The sequence below is a fragment of the Symphalangus syndactylus genome, chromosome 14, assembly GCF_028878055.3.
Source record: "Symphalangus syndactylus isolate Jambi chromosome 14, NHGRI_mSymSyn1-v2.1_pri, whole genome shotgun sequence".
Taxonomy (NCBI): Eukaryota; Metazoa; Chordata; class Mammalia; order Primates; family Hylobatidae; genus Symphalangus; species Symphalangus syndactylus.
Genome location: NC_072436.2, coordinates 111,217,481 through 111,238,613, shown reverse-complemented (window position 1 = coordinate 111,238,613; position 21,133 = coordinate 111,217,481). Strand labels below are relative to the sequence as shown.

General features: G+C 38.3%; 1 protein-coding gene across 42 annotated transcripts in view; it reads left to right on the top strand.

Moving 5' to 3' along the window:
• The window catches only part of RBFOX1 (RNA binding fox-1 homolog 1), a 2,507,416-nt gene that overhangs the window by 2,467,765 nt on the left and 18,518 nt on the right, over positions 1-21,133 (top strand). For 24 of the 42 annotated variants that reach the window (XM_055240470.1, XM_055240504.1, XM_055240503.1 and 21 more), the window contains 2 exons: positions 2,785-2,849; positions 19,700-19,752. In XM_055240470.1, coding sequence (XP_055096445.1) covers positions 2,785-2,849; positions 19,700-19,752 — 118 coding nt within the window. The remainder of the gene's footprint in view (positions 1-2,784; positions 2,850-19,699; positions 19,753-21,133) is intronic. The other 18 variants (XM_055240471.1, XM_055240511.1, XM_055240492.1 and 15 more) reach the window with 1 other exon arrangement.

The window sequence follows — 21,133 nt, the reverse complement described above, 5'->3', positions numbered from 1 at the left end:
GTGAGCTGCAACATACAGAGCAATAAAATTGATTCAAGTCACCTGTTAGGCAAATTAAAGCAATTTGTATTTTTTGTATGTAAAGCAATTTATATTTTACGGTGTATGCACACATATACTGAGTTAATACACAACTCGTTTCCCTAGTATGAACTGCATACAGAAGAAAAATAGCAAAGGAAGACTATGCAGTAAAGATGGAGAGATAAAACCACCCTAATCCCTTTTTCCCTAATTATTACATGTTTCAGGGATCATTTAGACTGGTATTGTCCAATCCTTTAGCCACCAGTCCCCAAGTGGCTATTTACATTTAACTTCAAATTAACTGAAAAATAAAAAATCAGTTCATTGCACTAGCTACCTTTCAAGAGTTCAATAGTCATTTACTAAAAGTAGCTACTCTGTTGGACAGCACAGATATAGAACATTCATCTCCAAGTGGTCTACTGCACAGCAATGAGACCACTGATCGAGGTCAAAAATCTCTCTGCTGGCTCTGGAGAGTTAAGAAAATTGTGATTTTGATCCTTGAATCAGGAATACTCACAAGCAAATTTCTAGATAATAAAGTCATAAATAATGTCAGAACATTGACGACTTGTGCCTGTCTTGTCTAGAAACACACATTTTCTTTAACTGGCCAAGTCATATGCAAACAGAGTAGAGGTCATTTTGAGATCTTCGTAGATGAACCCATTTGCTGCGCAGAGGAATCCCAGGTGTACACACCTGCATTTGATGTTTCTACTATACATAACCTACTAGTCAGTGTGGTTCATTGAGTTGTTTGCACCGCAGCAATTCTTCCCATTTATCAGACTTGCTGCCTTCTTCCATTGACTGAAACTAAGGCAGAAGGTGGAGGATATGCAAAGTTCAAACCAAGAGGCTTGCAAATAGGATGTTGCTAGACATCTTTGGTGGGACCAAATTCACAGTCACCAAATCATGATTCACATGGCATCTGATTGCTGCAAATACTTTCTTGTTCCAGAGAGAAACGCATACATACCACACACATTCTCTCCACTCAAAACTTTAAGCCTGTTGCAGCTAGTGTCTCCTGGAAATCAGCTAGCAAGTTCTAGCCCCTCCCTACCTCATTAAGTTTAATGTATGTACCTGCACACCTGTACCTTTCTGTGAACATCATGAAAGCCACGAAGATGAACAAGTTATATAGAAAAATGGCTCCAGAAACCTGGTGACCCTATTTCTCTATAGTCCATCATTCTGTTTGTTGAACTCAGTGCTGTTATAACTGCTTTGGTTTTATAACTCCTCAGCACATTGAATGAGTTCCCCATTCCTAACTGGAGAACATAGTGTTTGGAACACCAGGTGGCATCTGGCTAAGACCTCTTTTTGTTGTGGTTAACTTCCATTGTCTTTTTAAAGGAAGCTTAAAAAAAAAAAAAAACTGGTTCTAAATTATTGGTGATTATCTGGCAGGATGTTTTGGATGTGTCTTCTCCAAGGCTGATGCAAAGAATAAACTTTAAAAGATAAACTCGTTTCTTTGAATTGCTGTGCAAATGATAGCATATTTACTCTGTAAGTTAACTGTGCAGGAAGGAGGCAGAAAGAAATTGAGAGTCGTGTACCTACATCTTGAAAGAGGCTTTTTGTAGCTTCCCTGCTTCATCTATGTCTTATCGTATTACTTAAGTTTCCTGAGGCTAAATGCCATGAACCTACCTTTCCCTCTCATGATTCTGCAGTTGCATACCTTCTCACACACTACTTTGTCCTGAGTTGCCCCTTTATGGTGATGGTGAAAACACTTACCTCAGAGGATTATGGGACTGTGTGTTCTAATTAGAACCTGAATGGTCCTGTGTTATCAGTGGACACTGGATCCTGTTTAATTGTGCTGAGTTCATTGTACAGTGGTTGATGTATCACTGTGGTCCACTGAGCGAGAAGCTGTGTTATATTCACGGTTTGATCACCAACGCTCCACCGAACACCATTCCTTTTGAATGTGCCTATTTGCTCGTCCTCTTTGCTTAATTGAACAATTCCAATTACTGGTACATACAACTAAATGTTAATTATTTTTTCTTTTGAGATTTTTTTCTGTTAATGATTTTATTTACAAATTAGAAGACTATCATATTTTCCACACCAAACAAATTCTCCATGTGAAGCAGCATGATACATAACCATGTGATATCTTCAGCCAAAAAGAAATGTTCAATCATTTTTGTAATAATTGTGTAACATTTAGACAGCTAAAGACATTCTTCAATAACATTACTGGTTAAACAACCAGATAGGTAAGAGATTACTAATAAACTTTCAATCAAAGGGTGATTTAATAAATATAAAAGACAGGAAAGCGTTCACTTAACTTTATAAGAAAATAAGAATTGTTTGAATAAAATTGAAGTTAATATCTGATAAAGGTAAAGCAGAACCAGTTTTGAAAATCTGGAAAGTTCAGCAAAGTATAAAGAGTGTTTAAATAATCCGCCATAATCCTCTCCACCCCAAGACAATCGCCATTAACATTTAGGTACATTTTCTTCCAAGGGCCTCTAGGCTCTTCTTTTGGGATGTGCTTATGACTGCTAACCTTTAACATCCGGCTGGGGTTGGTATTCCACCCCTTGTTTCTCCAGGGTGTTTTTGTATTTTTGCTTTGATACTAAGCTTTCATTAACCTCAACTTCAGCTCAGTAGATTTGGGTAACTGCTGCTCTGGTGTGGTCTTGCCACTGGGCATCCCTGCATTGGGCTCCGCTGCATTCCTGAGTCACATTTCTCCTTGTGTTTTAGGGTGGTTATGCTGCATACCGCTACGCCCAGCCTACCCCTGCCACTGCCGCTGCCTACAGTGACAGGTAAGGGTCATCCTTCTCGTGCTTGACAACTACTTGGAAATTAACTTAGTTGATGGGAGAGGAGATTCTTGTATGGTCTTGGTGAAACTGCATGACTGCTGGGGGAGGTAGCATCCCAAAAGTTAGGTCCCATGGTGAACATGAACTCAAGGCCCCATAGAGAGGGGGCAAATGCTTCAGCCCATTCTTAACTACTCTCTCTGCTAAGACACAAAGAAAATGATAGCCTTGGTCCTTGTGTAGTTTTTCACATCTCTTAATTTCTGTGACAACACACCTTGCTCACATACACACACACACACACACACACACTGTACAACCTTCTTATGGTCTTCTACATAAGACTGCGGTTTCATCTAACTCCTAGGAAGAAAAACAGACCATGATCCTACAAGGTTTACTACAATTTCAAGCCCCTTTCCTTTTTGCAAGGTCTTATACCCAATAAATTATTCCATCCATTGCATTTTTACAATTAAAAATAAAGGAGAGGGAGAGTGTCCCTGGCATTCATAAGGAGATTCATTCTTTCTAGCAATGCCTGGTGTCCAATCCTACAAACATAAGTCAACTCATATTTGTAATGCACACCACATGTTAAGGCAGGCAGTGGAAGCAACACAGTGTGTTTGAGGAGTGCAGAAGTCAGAATGGGTGGGCAGGTTGGGGGAGTGGCGCGGAAATCAGGGGTTTCTATCACCCAGGCTTAGCAGATGAGTTGGTTCCTGAAACAGCAAGCCGTAGCTACTTTTGTATGGTTGCCTTGAAAAGGAAAGTGTGTGTTTTCATATTGAATGCAACTCCTTGGCTCTGTTTTCTGAGGACATAAATGTGAATGTTCAGATGCTCTGCATGCACAAATGTCATTGAGGGTGCTTATTTTGGTAATGAGTCCTTTATTTTAAAAATATGTTTCACGAATAAAACAATGATAACAATTTGCATGTGTGGCTGGGGCATGCTGGGTCAGACAGGTAAGCAGGCGATGTATTTGACTCTTGAATGGGAAGTGTGAGCAGCCTCTGGTCCTCCTACCTGGCCTGTTGTGATGTAGTTCCTACCTCGGTTTGCCGTGGTGTGCTTTCTCTGCAGTTCCATTCCATTTCTCACGAGATGTGCTGTTAGATAATTGTAGCTACAGAATTCTTGAAATATAATAAAGCAGAATAAATCCCTGAACCCTAAAAGCTGCATTTTGAAAACCCCATGCATACACTTGTAACAAATGGCTCTTTGGCAAGATGGAGTTGAGATCTGCTGTCTGGCTCTATGCAGGTATTATTTTCTTATAAGCAGCCATAACAAGTTCTCAAGGCTGTAGGGGGCCTTCAGAGAAATCCAGACAATTGTCAAGACAAGGTTCTCAATACATAATTTATACATTTACCCGGTAATCAGTTGCCAAGATGCAAAATGTGTTTCATGTAAGTTATCTTCAACACACTTTGACACTGTATTAGGAAAGTAGAGAGGGTCAACAAGACTAATAAAAATGATGACAGTCTTGAAATATTCAAGATCATTCTACAAAGGAAAAGGCCTAATGTTATTAAATTCTGCACTGAAGATTCACAAAGTATCAATTGTAATGTGGTTCAGCTGCAACCGTTAATTATTTTTTATGAAAATATCTCTAGATGCTAAATTCTCAAACACCCACTTTGTATATAATTATAATCATAGTAACTTTAGCCTGCTGTATAATTATAAGAATCTTACACGGATTTGATTTATCTTGCTTTTCAGTATAAGTGCATCTATCCCCAAGTTGAAAAAAAAAAGGTTAATTACAAAGATATAATTTAAATTGACTCCTTCAGTAAGACTGGTCTAGACATTTAAGCAATTAACAATATTTAATGCTATTAGAATTGCCTGAGATTTTGGCTATCTCTACTTGCATTCATCTAAACATTTTTAAATTTCTGCATTTTGGAACACCATACATGTAAAATCTGTATTTTCATATTATTCAGATTTCTCATTGGCAACACGTCCCACTGAAAGATTGCCCTTGTTCTTGGATTGGTAAATCTTTAATAACTGCAATTCCAACTTTAGTACCATAGTTTCAGTTGAAGAAACCAACTAACTATACTGTTGTCCATATAATTGGCCTCTGTTGTTCATTAGAGAAATTGGCACATTTGGTCTTCTTGGTTGCTGTGGAAATTGATGACTATCCCTATTTAACTTTATCATAAGCAAGACACTTGCCACATGTGGTATTATTCATTGAAGTAAATTAATTAATAAGTGAATGGACAGAAAGCCATCTTTAAAGTTGTATTTCTGATTTTCTAAATGTCTATTAAATGGTGCTACTTCCTTTTATCTTTAATAAGCGGATGTTGAGACAGAATACCTTTTTATAGAAGACACATTTAGGGGAAAATGTGAAATTATCAGAATAGCTTTTGAGTCTAGATTAAAGATGCCAAGTACCTATAATTTCTCTCAGAAATAGCAGTTGTGTAACCAATTATTTTTATATCATCACAGCATAGAATCAGTAGTGATAGAAGGTTAGTTCCTCTTCTGTAGAAGACAGGCAAGATAAAGAAAAACTTAACAAAAAAACTTCTTCAAAAATAGGAAGTAAAATCAGCAGGCATTGAGAATGTTTTGGTAATCCTCACTGGTTGTCAGTTGATCACAAGAGAAACAGCAACAAACTTTCCCTGTCATCATGAGATTCACTCTTCAGACATCTTGAAACCAAAAGAAGTTTGATGTCCCCAGTTGGTAGGATTTTACCTTTTATCAGCACAAATTAAGCCCTCATCAAATTAAAGATTCAGGGCCCTTTGAAAAATATTGAACTCCAGTAACCTCAGGACTATCCAGAAGGTCCTTAATGGGCACCTTGCACCTCCCTGCCCATCATCTTCTTGGTTACATGATCACATTCTGATTATCTCGGAGCAACCTGAGAGTCTCTCAATGTTGACCTCCAGAATGAAGACCATCTGGTGTGGGCAGAGATTTCCCCAAAAGAAAAAGATCTCACTGGACTAGGTAATTTTATAGTCTCATTGACAAATTTAATGGGAATAGGTGAACATCTTTTCTTGGCATTTAGGAAACATTTGGTAAAGCACTTGACCTTCACCAAATCTTTGTTTCTAATCTCACTTTGATTTGTGCAAAGCCAACTGTCTGAACTCTCAAAGGAGAACGTTTCCTGAGCTTGAGCCAATTGAAGCATGGCAGAGGGGCCTTTGGTCATCCGGTCATTGCATGCCACTTGGTGTTGCTGATGTGTCTGTGATACGTTCTGGATTGGACAGGTCCATCACATCAGCTTGATGAATGGCTTGCTTGAATTAAGCCTGGGGGCAGGCTTCTCTTTATTGATTGGCTCATGGTTTGTGTATTATGACTCGGTTGTTGTTGCATCTTGAAGCAGCCAAACTGGGAGGTGGGGAGGGGGTGGAAAAGATTCCCTGTTTGATCAACTGTGCCGCAAATATTTGGGAAAATGTGATGTGTACATAGCTTTGATGAAAATGTTATCTCCCCAGACAGACAGACATTTGTCATGCTTGTCCTGCTTGCTAACACTCTAACATTTCGTAATGATCAGTGCATGAAAACGTCCCTCCACATCAAGGCAGAAAGTAGCTAGATGCAGACTGCCTAGAGACGGAAGCAAGACAGTTTTTCACTCAGATTTCATCACAATCTGATTACACTGATAGTTACCTGGGGCCATTTCTTCCACATAAAACATGCATTTCTTGTAAAGATCCATGAAAGCTAAGAAGCTTTTGACATTAATTGTGGCACCAGGCCACACAGGTATCTCTAAACTGAGCAAAAGACTGCAAGCAACATAATTTTGTTTTAATGGATACATCTTTGGTTTTTGAGGCCTTAAAGTTTCACTGCTAATATAGAGCTAGAAATTGCTACTTTTGTGTGACAAAAATGACATATTGGCTCTGTTGTAACATGTATGAAATATATACTTATATCAATATAAATTGTATGTAGTTCAACTTAATAGAAATCCAAATAAAATGCCATGTTATCTTGCTTTCTGCACACACACTGTACACACACACACACACACACACACACACACACACACACTTGTGCCTTGGGGCCTCACAAGGGACTTATAAGTGGATTCAGGTAAAGCTTAATGCAAAGAGACCAGGGCTTGTTAATTTCAAGTGGTCGTAAACTACGCGCTAGAAAACATAAGTTAAATATGACATTCATAACCTATGAATAAAAGGTTCTATTTCAGAGACAGATTTGTGTTTCTTAGAACCTAGTAAGGATAAGTAGGCATATTTTCAGGTTCATAGAGGATTTAGTTTTATTTAAAAATTATGTAAGTGACAGAGATAGATACATTCATGCATCCATGCTTACACATACATAGATGGGTGGAAGGATGGGTGGATGGATAGATGGAGATAAATCGATACATAGGTGGGTGGATGAATGGACAAAGAGGGAAGGAAGCAAGGAAGGGACCATCTTTCTGACCTCTAATATTTCATCATAAGCTAAATACAGAAAATAGGACTAAATCCTTATGTACAAAAGATTGTACAAGCTGAACTAAAAAAGTAAAAGGATTTGAGTTGATTTCCATTAGTGCAGGCTACTTCCTGTCTATTTTAGAACTTTTCTGGCCTCAGATTAAGTAGTAGAGAAACACTGTCATGAAAATAGGGAAATAAGTATATTTACAATGATATTCCATTTTATTTGGAGTTCTTATCCGATGATATATACTGAAAATTAAGGGACTGTCAGCATATGAAGTATATGAGCATCCTGAATAGGAAATTTAATTTACCATTTAAGGGCTTATTTTTGTAGGAAGGTTGATTTTTTAAGAAGATGTTGTATTTTACAGACATTATGTTTTCATTTTCTTTTCCTGTGGGGTGGGATAAAGTTTAACCTGTGGATAATTTGGAACCCTTTATGAAAGTAGACATGCAAAGACGACAAAGGGGGCACTTGCTTTGCTTTCCCCAGTCCTCTTATCTGAACCAAGTTTGATAGGGATTGAAAATATTTCTAGCTAAACAGCAGTAGCAGCCCTTGTTCTTATTCTTTGTGATGTGTGGCAAGGAGAGACCTCAAGATGTTATTCTAGTGCTGTATTGAAAGCAGTATCTCCCAAGGCCAGTTCAAGACCTGGCAACTGCCTTTGATGGCATATTTACCGGTTTATCAAAACAGAAGAACGCCAACCATGTAATATGGTTGTCAGCCCTCTTTTCTGGGAAATAGGCTGTATCCATTCTTCCTTCTCACATGCTGTTTAAAAAGATTTATAAAATTAGAACAATAGCAAATGGTAGTTTTAGACATCCAATTTTGTTTTTCATGTTCTTACTTGGCAAAATAAACATTGGCAACTTTATGCTAGACTCTATCATTTTATTTATGTTTGCAGTCTTTGAGAAATCTGTTGGAAAAATATAGTGAGAGCATTGTAAAACATGGCCATGCCAGAGATGGTATTCTCAGATCAACAAGGAACTGAGGGTGGAGTTCTTGGAGGTTCAGAAGGGGTGGGAGAGTTCCCCATGCCATCTTCCCAGTTGGCATACAGACCCACAGGCAGAGAGAAGCCACTTGCGAGTTTGAGTCTAGGCTGTGGAATCAATATGTGGCAATAAGCCAAAGTCATACCTCTGTGCCATTTTTGATGGTGCTTTGAAGAAGCTGTTTTTGGTTTTAGTTTTTTTTTTTTTTTTTATCTTTTATTTTTATTCATCCTGATGAACTCTCTTGGGTTCTGTAATTTTTAAAAAAAAAAAAAAAAAAGATGATCTGTCAAGTTGTAATAATGTAGCAGAAATTAGTCACTCATGCCTTAATTCACATCCTCCTGTGCCCCTGTGTCTAGAAGAGCTTGTCCAGGTTTTAGTTAGAACTCCAGGTTGAACACGTGTACACCTATACATATCTACATGTATAAATACACACTTTTTCTTGTTCATTTAAAGTTTACTTTCCTAACAGATCCATTTTTTTTTTATTTTTGGGGGTTTTTGCCAATTCAGGCACTCCTCAGGAAGAAAAAGTGAAAGCGATTGTCCTAGACAGCTGTAGGGTAACTAGAAACACACATTATACCTGTGAGATTCCTATTACAAAGCACACATACCAGATAAATTTCTTAATACTTGTGTGTGTGTATGTATATATATATATAAACAGTGCTCCTCTTAAAGTGATTTTGATTGTGTATTCTCCAAAAAAATTAGGATAACTAAGATAGTTCTATTTTCTCCTGATCTGCTCTGTAGACTGTCACTGATTTCATTTGATAAGTATGGAGATGGCTCTGAAATAGTGAGGAAGGGAAGGTACATCTCAGGTTTTGATAGTAGAGTCACTGTAATTTTTTAAAATTGGGTTTATGAGTGCCAAGCTCTCAGTACTGAGAAGTAATATGGCTGTAACTGATAGATATATTTCCTGAGATTCTCTTAGTTTATAGAAATCACACACATACACACCCACACACACACACACACACATTAAAAGAAAATGTGTTCAAGTTTCTCTCTCAAGAACTAATTGCCTTTGGTCCGTAATCTATAATGGCTTCATAACAACTGTTATGCACTATTGGATGAATATGTAATTGAATCATTTTAAAAAAAAGAACCAGTCCTGTAATAGTCAACAGACTGGACCAACAAGGAGTTGGGGAGAGATTAAAGGAATTTCCAAGGCCAACAGACCATAGCTGTCAACAGCCACGTGGGTAGACACTTTTGCCAGTGACAAGGCAAGGTGTAACAACTTCTTTGGTCATGTCATGGCGTAATTACACACTTTTTAGGTCGCAGATCATTGACTTGATAGGCCACAAAAAAGCAAATAAAGCCTATCTTTTCAGTACCAGCATCAGGGCCCTTCATCTGTGGAGGGTTTAGAGGCAGGTTGGGAAAGCCTAATGCTTTCTAGGTGTAGCTCTGTTGAGAATATACATGCAAAGCCCTATGAATGAGCCATTTCTATTGCTAAAAAGAACTGACATTCTAGAAGACAGTAATCCAATAAAGCAGAAGATAGAATCTTTGCTCATGCCGCAGTTGTGGATGTGGCAATAAAAATTAAACCCCTCCACTTTGTTACCTTGTTTTTTGTTTGTTTGTTTGTTTGTTTGTTTTGTCACTAGGTAGTATACTGTGGATGGTAGTATACTATCATTTCTTTCAAGATAAGATGAAATTTTTCACTGAAAGTGTCTAATATTTCCTTTAAAGTTATCAAAGCAAGTTCTAACTCTGTACTTATCAGAAGTTGAAATTCTTTTCCAGAAGAACTGATCTCTATTTCACTGTGGCCTCTAATTTATTTCCACCTTTGTGTGTAGTACATGCGTGTAAACAGTCACTGGACAGAAATGACTTATTGCTTCCTTGGTGTAAATCACAATGCTTGCTTCCTCTGGAATTAGGCACTTCTCCAAAACTATAATGAATTTCATATTTAATTAACATGCGAAACATTTAGAGTAGGGGCCACTGTTGGAATTTGAGGGGATGGGAGTCTGTGGGGCAAAAACTAGGGAGAATATAAGGAGTAACTAGTCACTTTTCTTTTTTTCCAAGCTAATTCTTGCTGCATTATGATGTGTGACTGTTCAAATAGATTAACAGATTTCTGAAAGCTGAAACATAATCAAAGCCAAATATTCCCATAATTATCCCAATCATTTAGATTGAAATGCTTTGGCCTGAGATTATAGAAATATGCCACACGTATGATAAGCTAAATCAGTGGTTCCAACGGGTCTTGGGGACCTGGAATTTAAAGAAAAAAAAAAAAACCATGATTGTTAGACGCTTCTAACATCCTCTCAATTCTTGCCTTTCATGGTTTCAATTTTGTAATTTAAAATTGTAGAATGTATTAAGAGATGAAGAAGTTTTTCCCACCATTTCTGCCTTGTTAGAGTGTTTGTGGATGACTACTACCAAACAGAATATGAGCCCAGGTAGTGGGAGTGGAGGCACTTTAATAATTCTTCCGGGACAATACCGGCTTCCCTGTTTTTTCAGAATGAGTGTTTCCCCACTGTTTGTTTTCTTCCATTTCTGTCTCCCAAACTTAGAAGATGAACAAACACGGGGAAAAAAAGGGATTAACTTGTTCTGTTTTTGAAATTTCAAGATTTGAGTGGATCACCTAAAAAGCCTGCAGAGCCTTGCCTTGTAAAGTGTAGTTTCCAGACCAACACCATTGGCCTCACCAGGAGCCTGTGAGAATGTAGAATCCCAAACCACACCCCAGCCCTGCTGAACCAGAACCTGCACTTTCCAGATTCCAGAATAACTGGTGTGAAGTTTGAGAAGCCCCACTTTAGAGAACAAGCTTCTCTTCTACCCTGTTATGCCATAAATAATGTTGACAGAGGGTTGTCCCACCACAAACCTTGCAAGAGATAATAGGATCTATCTTTGTAAATTATTGATTTATTACCATTGCCTCTCTACTCTCCCTTCTTCAGTGAGAAAGCAAGAGCTATCAACAGTTGAGCATCCCACAGTGACAATTCCATTGTGACTTCTTCCCTCTCCTGGCCCAGGTTCACAATTAATTCGTTACCCCAAAAGATCCATGGATGGAAACAGTTATTTATGCTAACATCGAGTCATTAATTGCATAGATTCACACTAATATAAAGAAGTACCTGAAAAAGTTCCATCTGATGTAACTTTACTGACCCTCAGTTTTTTCCTATGCTAAGTGGAAAGCATGGTACTAATTAGAATCAGAAAGAGATGAAGAAGGTGAACGTTATAAACTGAAAGAGGTGGAGCAAATGTTATCAGTAACTCGGTTTCAGATTGACATATTTTGGAATGTATGCTAGTATTTGCAGTGAATATATAGAGGCAATAGCAAGTACATTAAATTAAATGCATTTAAAAGTGCAAGGTTGGCCGGGCGCGGTGGCTCACGCTTGTAATCCCAGCACTCTGGGAGGCCGAGGCGGGCGGATCACGAGGTCAGGAGATCGAGACCACGGTGAAACCCGTCTCTACTAAAAATACAAAAAATTAGCCGGGCGTGGTGGCGGGCGCCTGTAGTCCCAGCTACTCGGGAGGCTGAGGCAGGAGAATGGCGTGAACCCAGGAGGCGGAGCTTGCAGTGAGCCGAGATTGCGCCACTGCACTCCAGCCTGGGCAACAGAGCAAGACTCCGTCTCAAAAAAAAAAAAAAAAAAAAAAGTGCAAGGTTATTTTTAGTCCAGGCAATCTCTAAGACACACTGTAACAAACACTAACCGTCTGGGAACCTGTGCCTTGCTTAGCATCCCAGGACTTGTAGGTAAACTGTGTCAAGGTTTCAAACAGGATCTTTTATTCTCATTGGACCTACTCTGATATAGACATGCACTAGCAAATCATTGCTGTTGATAGACAGAATATGATTACAGATTGAGATTTACACCTGGGTCTTGAATCTCTGTGAGGTTACTTACTATGTGAGATAATTTGGGCAGGCTGGCATTGAGCTAGTTGACCCTCAACCGCCTCATCTACAAGGTGGGATTAATGGATGACCATTGCTTCTTTGGGTGGTTGTGAGAATTAATTGCTGTCATTAACAGAAAGTCCCTCTAAGAGATCCTGACTCTTAGTACTCAGGATATTAGCAGCAGCAGCATCATTGAACTGTGGTAGTATTGTGTTTTGTTCTTGAGTGAAAAAAAGAATTTCCTGTGGAAACGGGTTTTATGAGTTAGAATAATTTTTGACTAAACACGTTTGTTTTTGGTTGTTTTAAAATCTTGACTTCTACCCTAGAAATATAAAAATACGTTGGGGAATAGAAATTGGGAACCAAAAGATCAAATAGCGTATCCTTCTTTTTCACCCTGTGCCTTGGATATTTATTATCTTTTCTGCTCATGGATCAACTTAGGCCACCACACATGCATTAGCTTTGTAGGAGAAATGCCCAATCTCCCAGTATAAACCCAGCCTTCTACCTATCACTGCTTTGGATTTTTATAAAACCAATTGCCTGCCCTCTTCTTTGGGTGGAGAGAGAAATAGACTTTCCTTTATGAGTCTACAAAGCAAAAAAAGAAAAAGAAAAAAAAGCCAATTTTTCTACCAATAAAATGACTTCACATTTGTTTCTCATTCAACCTGCACAAAAAGGTCCAGGAAGGGCAGGTACTATTTTTATATCTCAATTTTTCCAAATGAAGAAACTGAGGCCCAGGAAAGTGAAATGAATTTTCTATTGGAATGCAGCTGGTATGCAACAAAGCAGGGTTTCCAGATTCACTGTTGGTTCTCTTTCACCTGAGCGTAGACAAGAAGTCCAGTGGGAACTGGGGACAACGTTAAATGTTGGAGGAACTAAAATGACAGAAGGGAACTGTTCAGGGTCTCCAGGTAATGGAGATGAACTTGGGTTTGAATTTCCAAAACTCAGATCTTTTTTTTTGGTAGAATAGCCAAACTGGGGAGAGATTCACTGACCTTATCTTCTTTCTGTTTAAGCTTCTTTATGTATATCATGTTAGCAATAGGAACTGTGTCTAAATGAAATGTTTTTACATGTGTTCCCCCTTTTCAAAAAGGTATACGTGTAGAAGCTTTGAGAGCTTTCTATAATCAATCTGTTTAGTTACTTGTCTGTGTATACCCTGTCTCATTTACAGTTTGCTACAGTGTATTGAAGTACACATGACAACATGAAACTATGAATAACAGTGACAGGGCAGGTAAAAAATATGAATCTGAATGGGATTTGTACCATTCTGGAGTAGAGTGTTAGTACTGTATGTGGGAAGGAGGTAAAATACTGATTGCAAGGAACCTCCCTTTGAAGGTGATAAAACTGAAATATAAATTAGATTATGAGCTTCCAGACAGGCAAGTGCAAAATACTCCAGTGATTTAAAGGCTATGAGCATAGCATCAGACCCCTTAGACTTAGCTCAATGCCCGATATGTAGCAAGCCCCTCATTTACAATCTGAGGGTTGAATGAATGATGTGAGTCAACTCTTTGGTAAGATCAGCAATATTAATTTTAATAGGTGCATCATACCTGCATATTGTTTAACATTCAGAAAACACTCATGGCTGAGTTCCATATGGCACGTCTAGCAACTTTAACAAGAATAAACTGTTTATTGTGACTTTCCACCTTAATTTTACATGTAAAAAAGGAAGCATCCTGGTAAGCATGATTATAAAACAATTAGTAATTATAACTACTATAATGGTTAATATTTTAATTGCTAATTATACTAAGTATAAAATGTTAAAATCAACACTAGTGCAATTTACATTAAACCCAAAAGATACAACTCTGTCTCCTGCAGAGGCAAGATACATATGTTCAGGGAGGTATTCATACGGTGAGATATGAGTTCACCATACTGGCTGACAGATGAGAATCAACCCCAGGGGTTTTTCATGCATATCTGTGCATGAGAACCACTCTCAAAGATGCTGAACTTAAATGACTGGGGTATGGGTCTGGTCATTGGTATTTTATTTAAAAACAATCCTAGTTGAATATTTATTAAAAAACAAAGTATTGGCTGGGCAGTCAGGCCTAAGAACCTCTGGCCTTATAAACAACAGATATGCCAATACCTACAGGTAGAATTGGACTTTGTCCCACTACTATGTAGGGGCATCTTGGCTGCCATCTACCAATCTACCAGGCCAGAAGACCAACTTCTCAGCTGTAGGGATTGCCTAGGAGACATCCTTGGAAGATTTAAATATGTGCGTCTGTGTGTGTGTGTGTGTGTGTGTCAGAGATTCAACATTCATAGCACTGGATACAAGAAGAATCTTGCTATGAATGATATTGATCCAGAGATCTATGTAACCATAGCAATGTAACAGAATTAAGAAGCCAAAGAATGAGAAGTGACCAGAATCTTTACCAGTAAGACTTAAAAACAGTATTATTTGATATGGGGAATGTTTACCTCCCACCTGCCCATGCTGAAAGTTTTCTCTGACTTGATATCTAGCCTCTCATGTCCCCTCCAGCAACACAGGCTGGCTACTGTTTTAATTTAACTCTAAGATTTCAGCCATGGGTAATTTTTCGGAAGGAAAACTGCCAAGAGATGAGATTTAGCCTAAGGAACAAAAGTGGGCTATGAGGGTGATATGTGGCAATCTACAGGACTAATTTAAGTGTACCCCCAGCTGAGGCAGATAGAGTGTAGATGGGTGATCTATAAAACCATCTTAAAAGATTAGTCAGCCTGGTGACGTAAGAGTGAAAAGAGAAAGACCATGGCATATGCCATTTCATAATCAAGTTGTTGTTAAAGCAGAATATGTTTTTAATTCTCTCAATTATACTCAAAGAGGAGTTCAAATATTTCTTAGAGGAAATGAAGATTCAGAATATTAAGTTACTCCACAGAGACATCACACCCCACTGCTGATTAAATACCCCCTATGTGAATGTTCCCAAGCAGAACCTTAGATAGTAAAAGCTTGGGTTTTGAGCCAAGCCAGCTGTGTTCAGGTTTCACCTCTACCCCTTAACAGCTGCTCGCATTATATAACCTTTCCATGCCTCAGTTTCCTCATCTACAAGAGGAGGATAAAAAGAGGGGTTATGAGAAAAATTAAATGAATTCATAGGTATGACACTTGGCAACTTGCAGTCATAAGTGCCCCATCAGTGTTACATAGTAGCCTTTGCAGTCAACATTCCCATGAGCCAAGACAAACACAGCCTTCTCCCTTAAACTCAATTTGGCCATTTCATCGTTCTTCATACATTAGTAATCCTTCCTCTTCTCCACCCCCAACCAAGCCTTCCCAATTCAAGACACTCTTCCTGCAACAGGTGAGCTTTGAAGTGAAAATGGGAATGAACTTGCAGATTTCTCAGCAAGGTTGCCCAAACTTCAAGGTAAGAAGTAGTAGGAGGCGTGATTCCCTCACAGGAGAAGCTGCTACCAGAGCACAGTGAAAATGTGTGCCCGTGGAGCTGATCAATAGGCAGGCCTGAGTTCTTATTAAGTGTATAGATTACCAGACCTCTCTCCTGGAAATTCTGATTCAGGTGGTCAGAGTTGAAACCTAGGAATCTGTACCTTGAATGAGCATTCTAGACATTCTTATCTTCAGGGAAGTTTGAGAAATTTTGGAGTAGTAGGAGATGTAGAATATAGAAAAGTTTTGGGTGACAGGAATGGGAAAAGACAAAATTAGGGGCCGACTCAAGGAAAAATGGAAAAACCCAAGCAAGGATGATCTTGAGTAAATCCATAAGAAATGGTCCAGTAAGAGGAACAGGTAAGGAAAAACTCAAATACCAAGAGTATGACATGGCCACTGTAGAGCAGTTTCTCTTTCAGAATGAGGTTTAAATTCAACTCTTAGAAGGCATCTAGAAACTAGAAGTACCCTTTCTTGGATACTGGATCAGGTTTGTGTGGTTGCATAGTCTAAAGCTTAAGTAGCTAGGTTGCCCTGGAGGCAAGCATGATGGCCAAATAGAAGTTGCAAAAATAGAAACCAAAGTTGGAAGAGATTCAGTGATTCAACTCCCTTGAATCCCTTCCTTGAATCTCTTGAATGCCCTCTGCCTTGGCACCATAACACTGCTTCTCAGTTGGGCCACATATTAGAGTCACCTACAGAGCATTTTCCGAACTACTTTCCAGACCCTACCCCAGATCAATTAAAGCAGAACCTTCAGGAGTGGGCCGTATCACTGGCACTCTTTTAACCTCTATGAATCTAAGGAGCAGCCAAGGTAAAGACCATTCAACTAACTCAACAAGTGATTTTCAAACAAAGAACGTTAGCACATTAGAATCACTTGGAAGTATTTAAAAAGTGCTGATGCCCGAGACCCAGTTTCAGAGGTTACTATTTGTCTTCAGTGTAGCTTGGTAACCAGAAATTTTTAGAAGTGCACCAATTATTTACAATGTGCAGCCAAGGTTGAGAACAACTCAGCCAGACTTGCTTTATCAACAACTAAGGAACAGACCAGTTTGTGGAAAATCAGGTGCATTTTGAAGTTTAAATCCATGGGTCTGTGTTGAGAGAAAGCAGCACACTAGGGTTTGCATAAGGAGACAGACCCTGGTACCAGCCTTCTTTCTTCTCCTGAGAGGTAGCCCCACTGTCCAGAATATACGTGCATTGTTCTGATCTTTTAATTTTTCCTGAAGTTGTTTGGATATAGCAGAGACATTCGTCCCTTTGATCATGTGTGTCTCTGGTCATTTGGGGCAAATGGCTTGAGAGAGGGTCATAGATGATCCATTTATGGGCCCTCTAAATAATGTCTTAATGTTCAAGGTGAAACAGCTGTACATAAAATGGCATAACATGGTGAATATAGACAGCAACATGCAATCTCCCCTTAAAACTCTACCAAAATTCTTCTGTTGGCCTAACACTGCAGGCCACCAAAGCCAATCTGATTTTACAGACATTTCCTGTTAATTGCACTTATCAATTGATGAAAGCATTGTTCAGGGAAGTAGTGATCACACAGATTGAATTCATGGAATTAATTAATGAACTCTATAGAAAGGCACTTTTCTGACACCTTATGGTGACCTTTCTGGGATGTTGTGGGATTGTTTATGTGGATTAAAAAATAGTACAGAATGGATACGTCAAAAAAATACTTAACTGGTAGCCGTTAAGTCCTTTTGGCATTGCTGCAGAGTCCATGGCATATTCTTTTAAATGTCACTATTATTGAGAACTCTGCCTTGAAACAGATGTGTATTTGTAGTCAGAAGTAATCTAAGCCAACTCTTTTGAAGAGGGCGAGTTGTCAAAAGGAGTAGTCCCTTTTGTTCTGAAACTTAGCGATCAAAAAGAGACCATGGGTAAAAAAATAAAAATAAAAATCAATACAGATAGGTTTATCAAAAAAGTGGGGGAGAGAAAGAATGAAGGGAAATGAAAGGAGAGAAAGAACGAGGGGAAAGAAAATAATGGAAAGCAAAGGAGAAAAGGCAGGAAAGGGTGGGAGAGGAAGCAAGGAGGAAGGAAAAAGGGTAGCTTAAGGTTAAGTGCATAGTGTCAAAAAGCATATTTTCAAGGACACCATCATACTATAAATTCTGACACAATTTCTAGAAACAAGCCTAGTTTCTTACAGGGCTGTTCTAATCATACTTGTAGGTTGCATTTTTAAAGTTCCCTATTCGTTCAGTCAGAATTTTACATCTGTTTTGGTTCTAAGTGGCTTTCCTCATGTCTAGCACACTGGACAGTTCCCTAGGGAAAATTGCAGAAAGGGAACACAAGCTAGCAATCTCTTCTAGGATTAGGCAGTAGAAATTGGATAGAGCTGCCCCACTCTCCTGCCATAGATATGTGAATGCCTAGTGCAAAGACCTTGCCCCTTTGGATAAACCAGGTCACCATTCTTGCTTATGGTAGCATTGTTATGAGCATTCTGTAAATAGAGGTTATTCTAAGTGCTTGTTTTGTGCACCCCAAAATATCATACCTGTAATTAGGAATTCCCGTGTTAATGCCCCTTGTATAAGTCAAAAGTCAGTAAGTCAAATATTCAACCAAAATATCTCCTTTGTTTTCAGGGATAAATTTTATTGTTCCTCAAACATAGGGAATCTGGGGCCAGATACTCATGGGGCTCAAAAAGTCTGTCAAAAAGATAGCCCAAAATCTTATGTTAACTTTTATTGTCTTAAGGAAAGTGATAAACTTAGTTGTGACTTGTTATGTAGGAGAAAAGTACTAAAAATACTATTCTCAAAGCATGTATAACTTGTTTATATTTTATTCGTGTCGAAATGACTAGAATTTAACTGAATATGAAATTCTAGGGAATGTTCAAATGGCACTTCTATTTATATTCCAGGGTGTACCTCTTCCAACAGTAAAACTTTCTGAAGATGTTTTAAGAAATGCTCCATCACTAGACACCTTTTGAAGCACTGAAACATTTCAACAAAACCAGTCACACTAAGAAGAAAAATGCATTTATCTTGGTTCTTGGTGATCCATAGGCATAGTAAAAATCTAACCGATGAAGACCCAGAGCCCCTGTACTGCTGCTTTTGAGGCATTTAAGAACTTAGCCAACGTCATTGTGCCATTTTTATAATTTGACACAGACGATCTTATTTGTAGACGAATAAGTAGTACCTCTGAAAGAGAACACATTACATTGTGGAAGTGTCACAGTTGGAAACATCTTAAGAGAGTTTTATCATCTTTCTGGGTTTGCTAAAAGTAAAATAGCATTTTCTATTTTCATTATTTTTAATACTGTATCATTAAAAATAATTTGGAAAGATAGGGTTTATTTCAACTGAAGAGTTCTCTTTAGCTCTATGTAGCAAGCCTGGTTTGATGAGGAAATTATTATCCATAACACATCACCATATAAAATTGTCTTCTGAAATGACTGACAGCACTTTTTCTTAATTTTTTTTGATATTGTAAGTCTGGAATTTCATAATTTTTCTAGCTAGCTGTAGTATACCCTATTTCTTAATCAGTAGTCTCATTTTAAAAAGTAATCTCTTTAGCACAGAAATTCATATAAGCACAATTTGAAATGCTTTAGCCTTAGAAACATATCCTAGCATGTTTTGGTAACACATAGTATTAATATTTGGTGCAACAGCTTGTACATGGTCCATATTCTGACATTACCATGACTTTAAGAGGTCCCCGCATGCTTATTTCATGATCTTTCTAAACTCTGAGGTACATCAGCACATTTCCTCGCAACATCCATTCACACGCAGCACCCTTCCCTCCCCTCATCTGTACACATCGAAGCAATTGGCAGAGAGCACATTTCCCCCTGAGCGAGCAGTATTGTGAATTTTATCTTCTCTTCCAGAAATCAGTTCGTCTTCGTTGCAGCAGATGAAATTTCTTGTAACACCTCTGCAGGTAACAAACATTGCTACTTCTTGATGCATCCATCCAAGTCTCAGTATCCTTTTTTTTTTTTCTTCTTCACATGCTGCAGTTGGTCACTCTAGAAAGCTAAGAAAAAAAAAAAAAAAGATCTTATATCTTTGGAGTACAGCTGAAGCCTTGAGGCTCTGCCATATAAGATGACATTAGGCATTTTGCTAACTTTGATGTTTTATTTCTGGTTTTAATACTACATGGTCCAGAAAAGTAAGACTATGTTGAATGAATCCACAAGAAAATTTTACAGTATAATCAGTGCTCTTATGGTGAAATACGGAACAGAAAGATTAGGTACACAGACGTATGACTTCCATGTTTTTTGACGTATTATGTCTGGGTTCATGGAGATTGATGTGTGAATTATTTGGGATCTTTATAGAATATTAGAGGCTGTAAAAGAGTGAATCTATAAAGCTTAGATGCATTCAAGAATATAATTATCTCTGTCTTATAAGAAGGGGATCTTCATTCTATTAGCCAAAGATCCTCTTTTTCCTTTCTTGTAAAACATCTCTCAAGTAGCAGGACTTAGAGAGACCAGGTCTTTTGGTTTTGAAACCAGGACATTGGCAAATGAAAATTGCATAGCTGCATGATATGTCCATCAAAATAACACCTGTCTTTTTTCTTTGATGTGGTTCAGAACAGTTAAATTTGTACTTTCATTAGTATGGAATTAATTAAATGCCAAGATAGGTGAGTGCCTTAACACTACATTTCTTTTTTTTTTTCCTTTTGTCGTTTTTAAGCCTAAACTATGACCAAAACCATCACTAGGAAGTCTTGCCAATGTGTTGCTTTCAGCCTGCGAGGGAGGACGTTACAACTTATCACTACATAACTGAGCATCCCATGACCTTCAGACACATACATTAAACTGAACCTTACAAATAAACACTCATCTCTTACCTTTTTTCAATGGTGCAGTAAAGAAAGGCTTATGTGCCAATGTTTCACTCCCTATTTACTGCCTTTGGTTAGAATGAAAGGAAGCATAGAGAGCTAGGAACACGCACCCAACTATCTTTGTTCTAAAAGGCAGGGTCAGTTTTATTTATGTGGTCAGCCTCAGCCTTTATAACAGTTTAAAGTCTTACCTGGTGAGTTCAAGAGGTATGCATGGTGCATGCTGACATTTTAAAGCAATGGTATACTTTATTTCTATAAAACCTCTTTGATGACGGTCCTGCAATTTCCCTCTTAACCCCTAGACTCCTATCTCTGCTTCTCATTGTGAGAAGTGGTGACATCCTTAACACTTTACTAATGCCCAATGCTAGATGCAATGGTTAATTGAATTACTGGGAGTGGCAGGGAAGGTTCCTGCAATAGAACAGTTGTTTAACATTTTCAG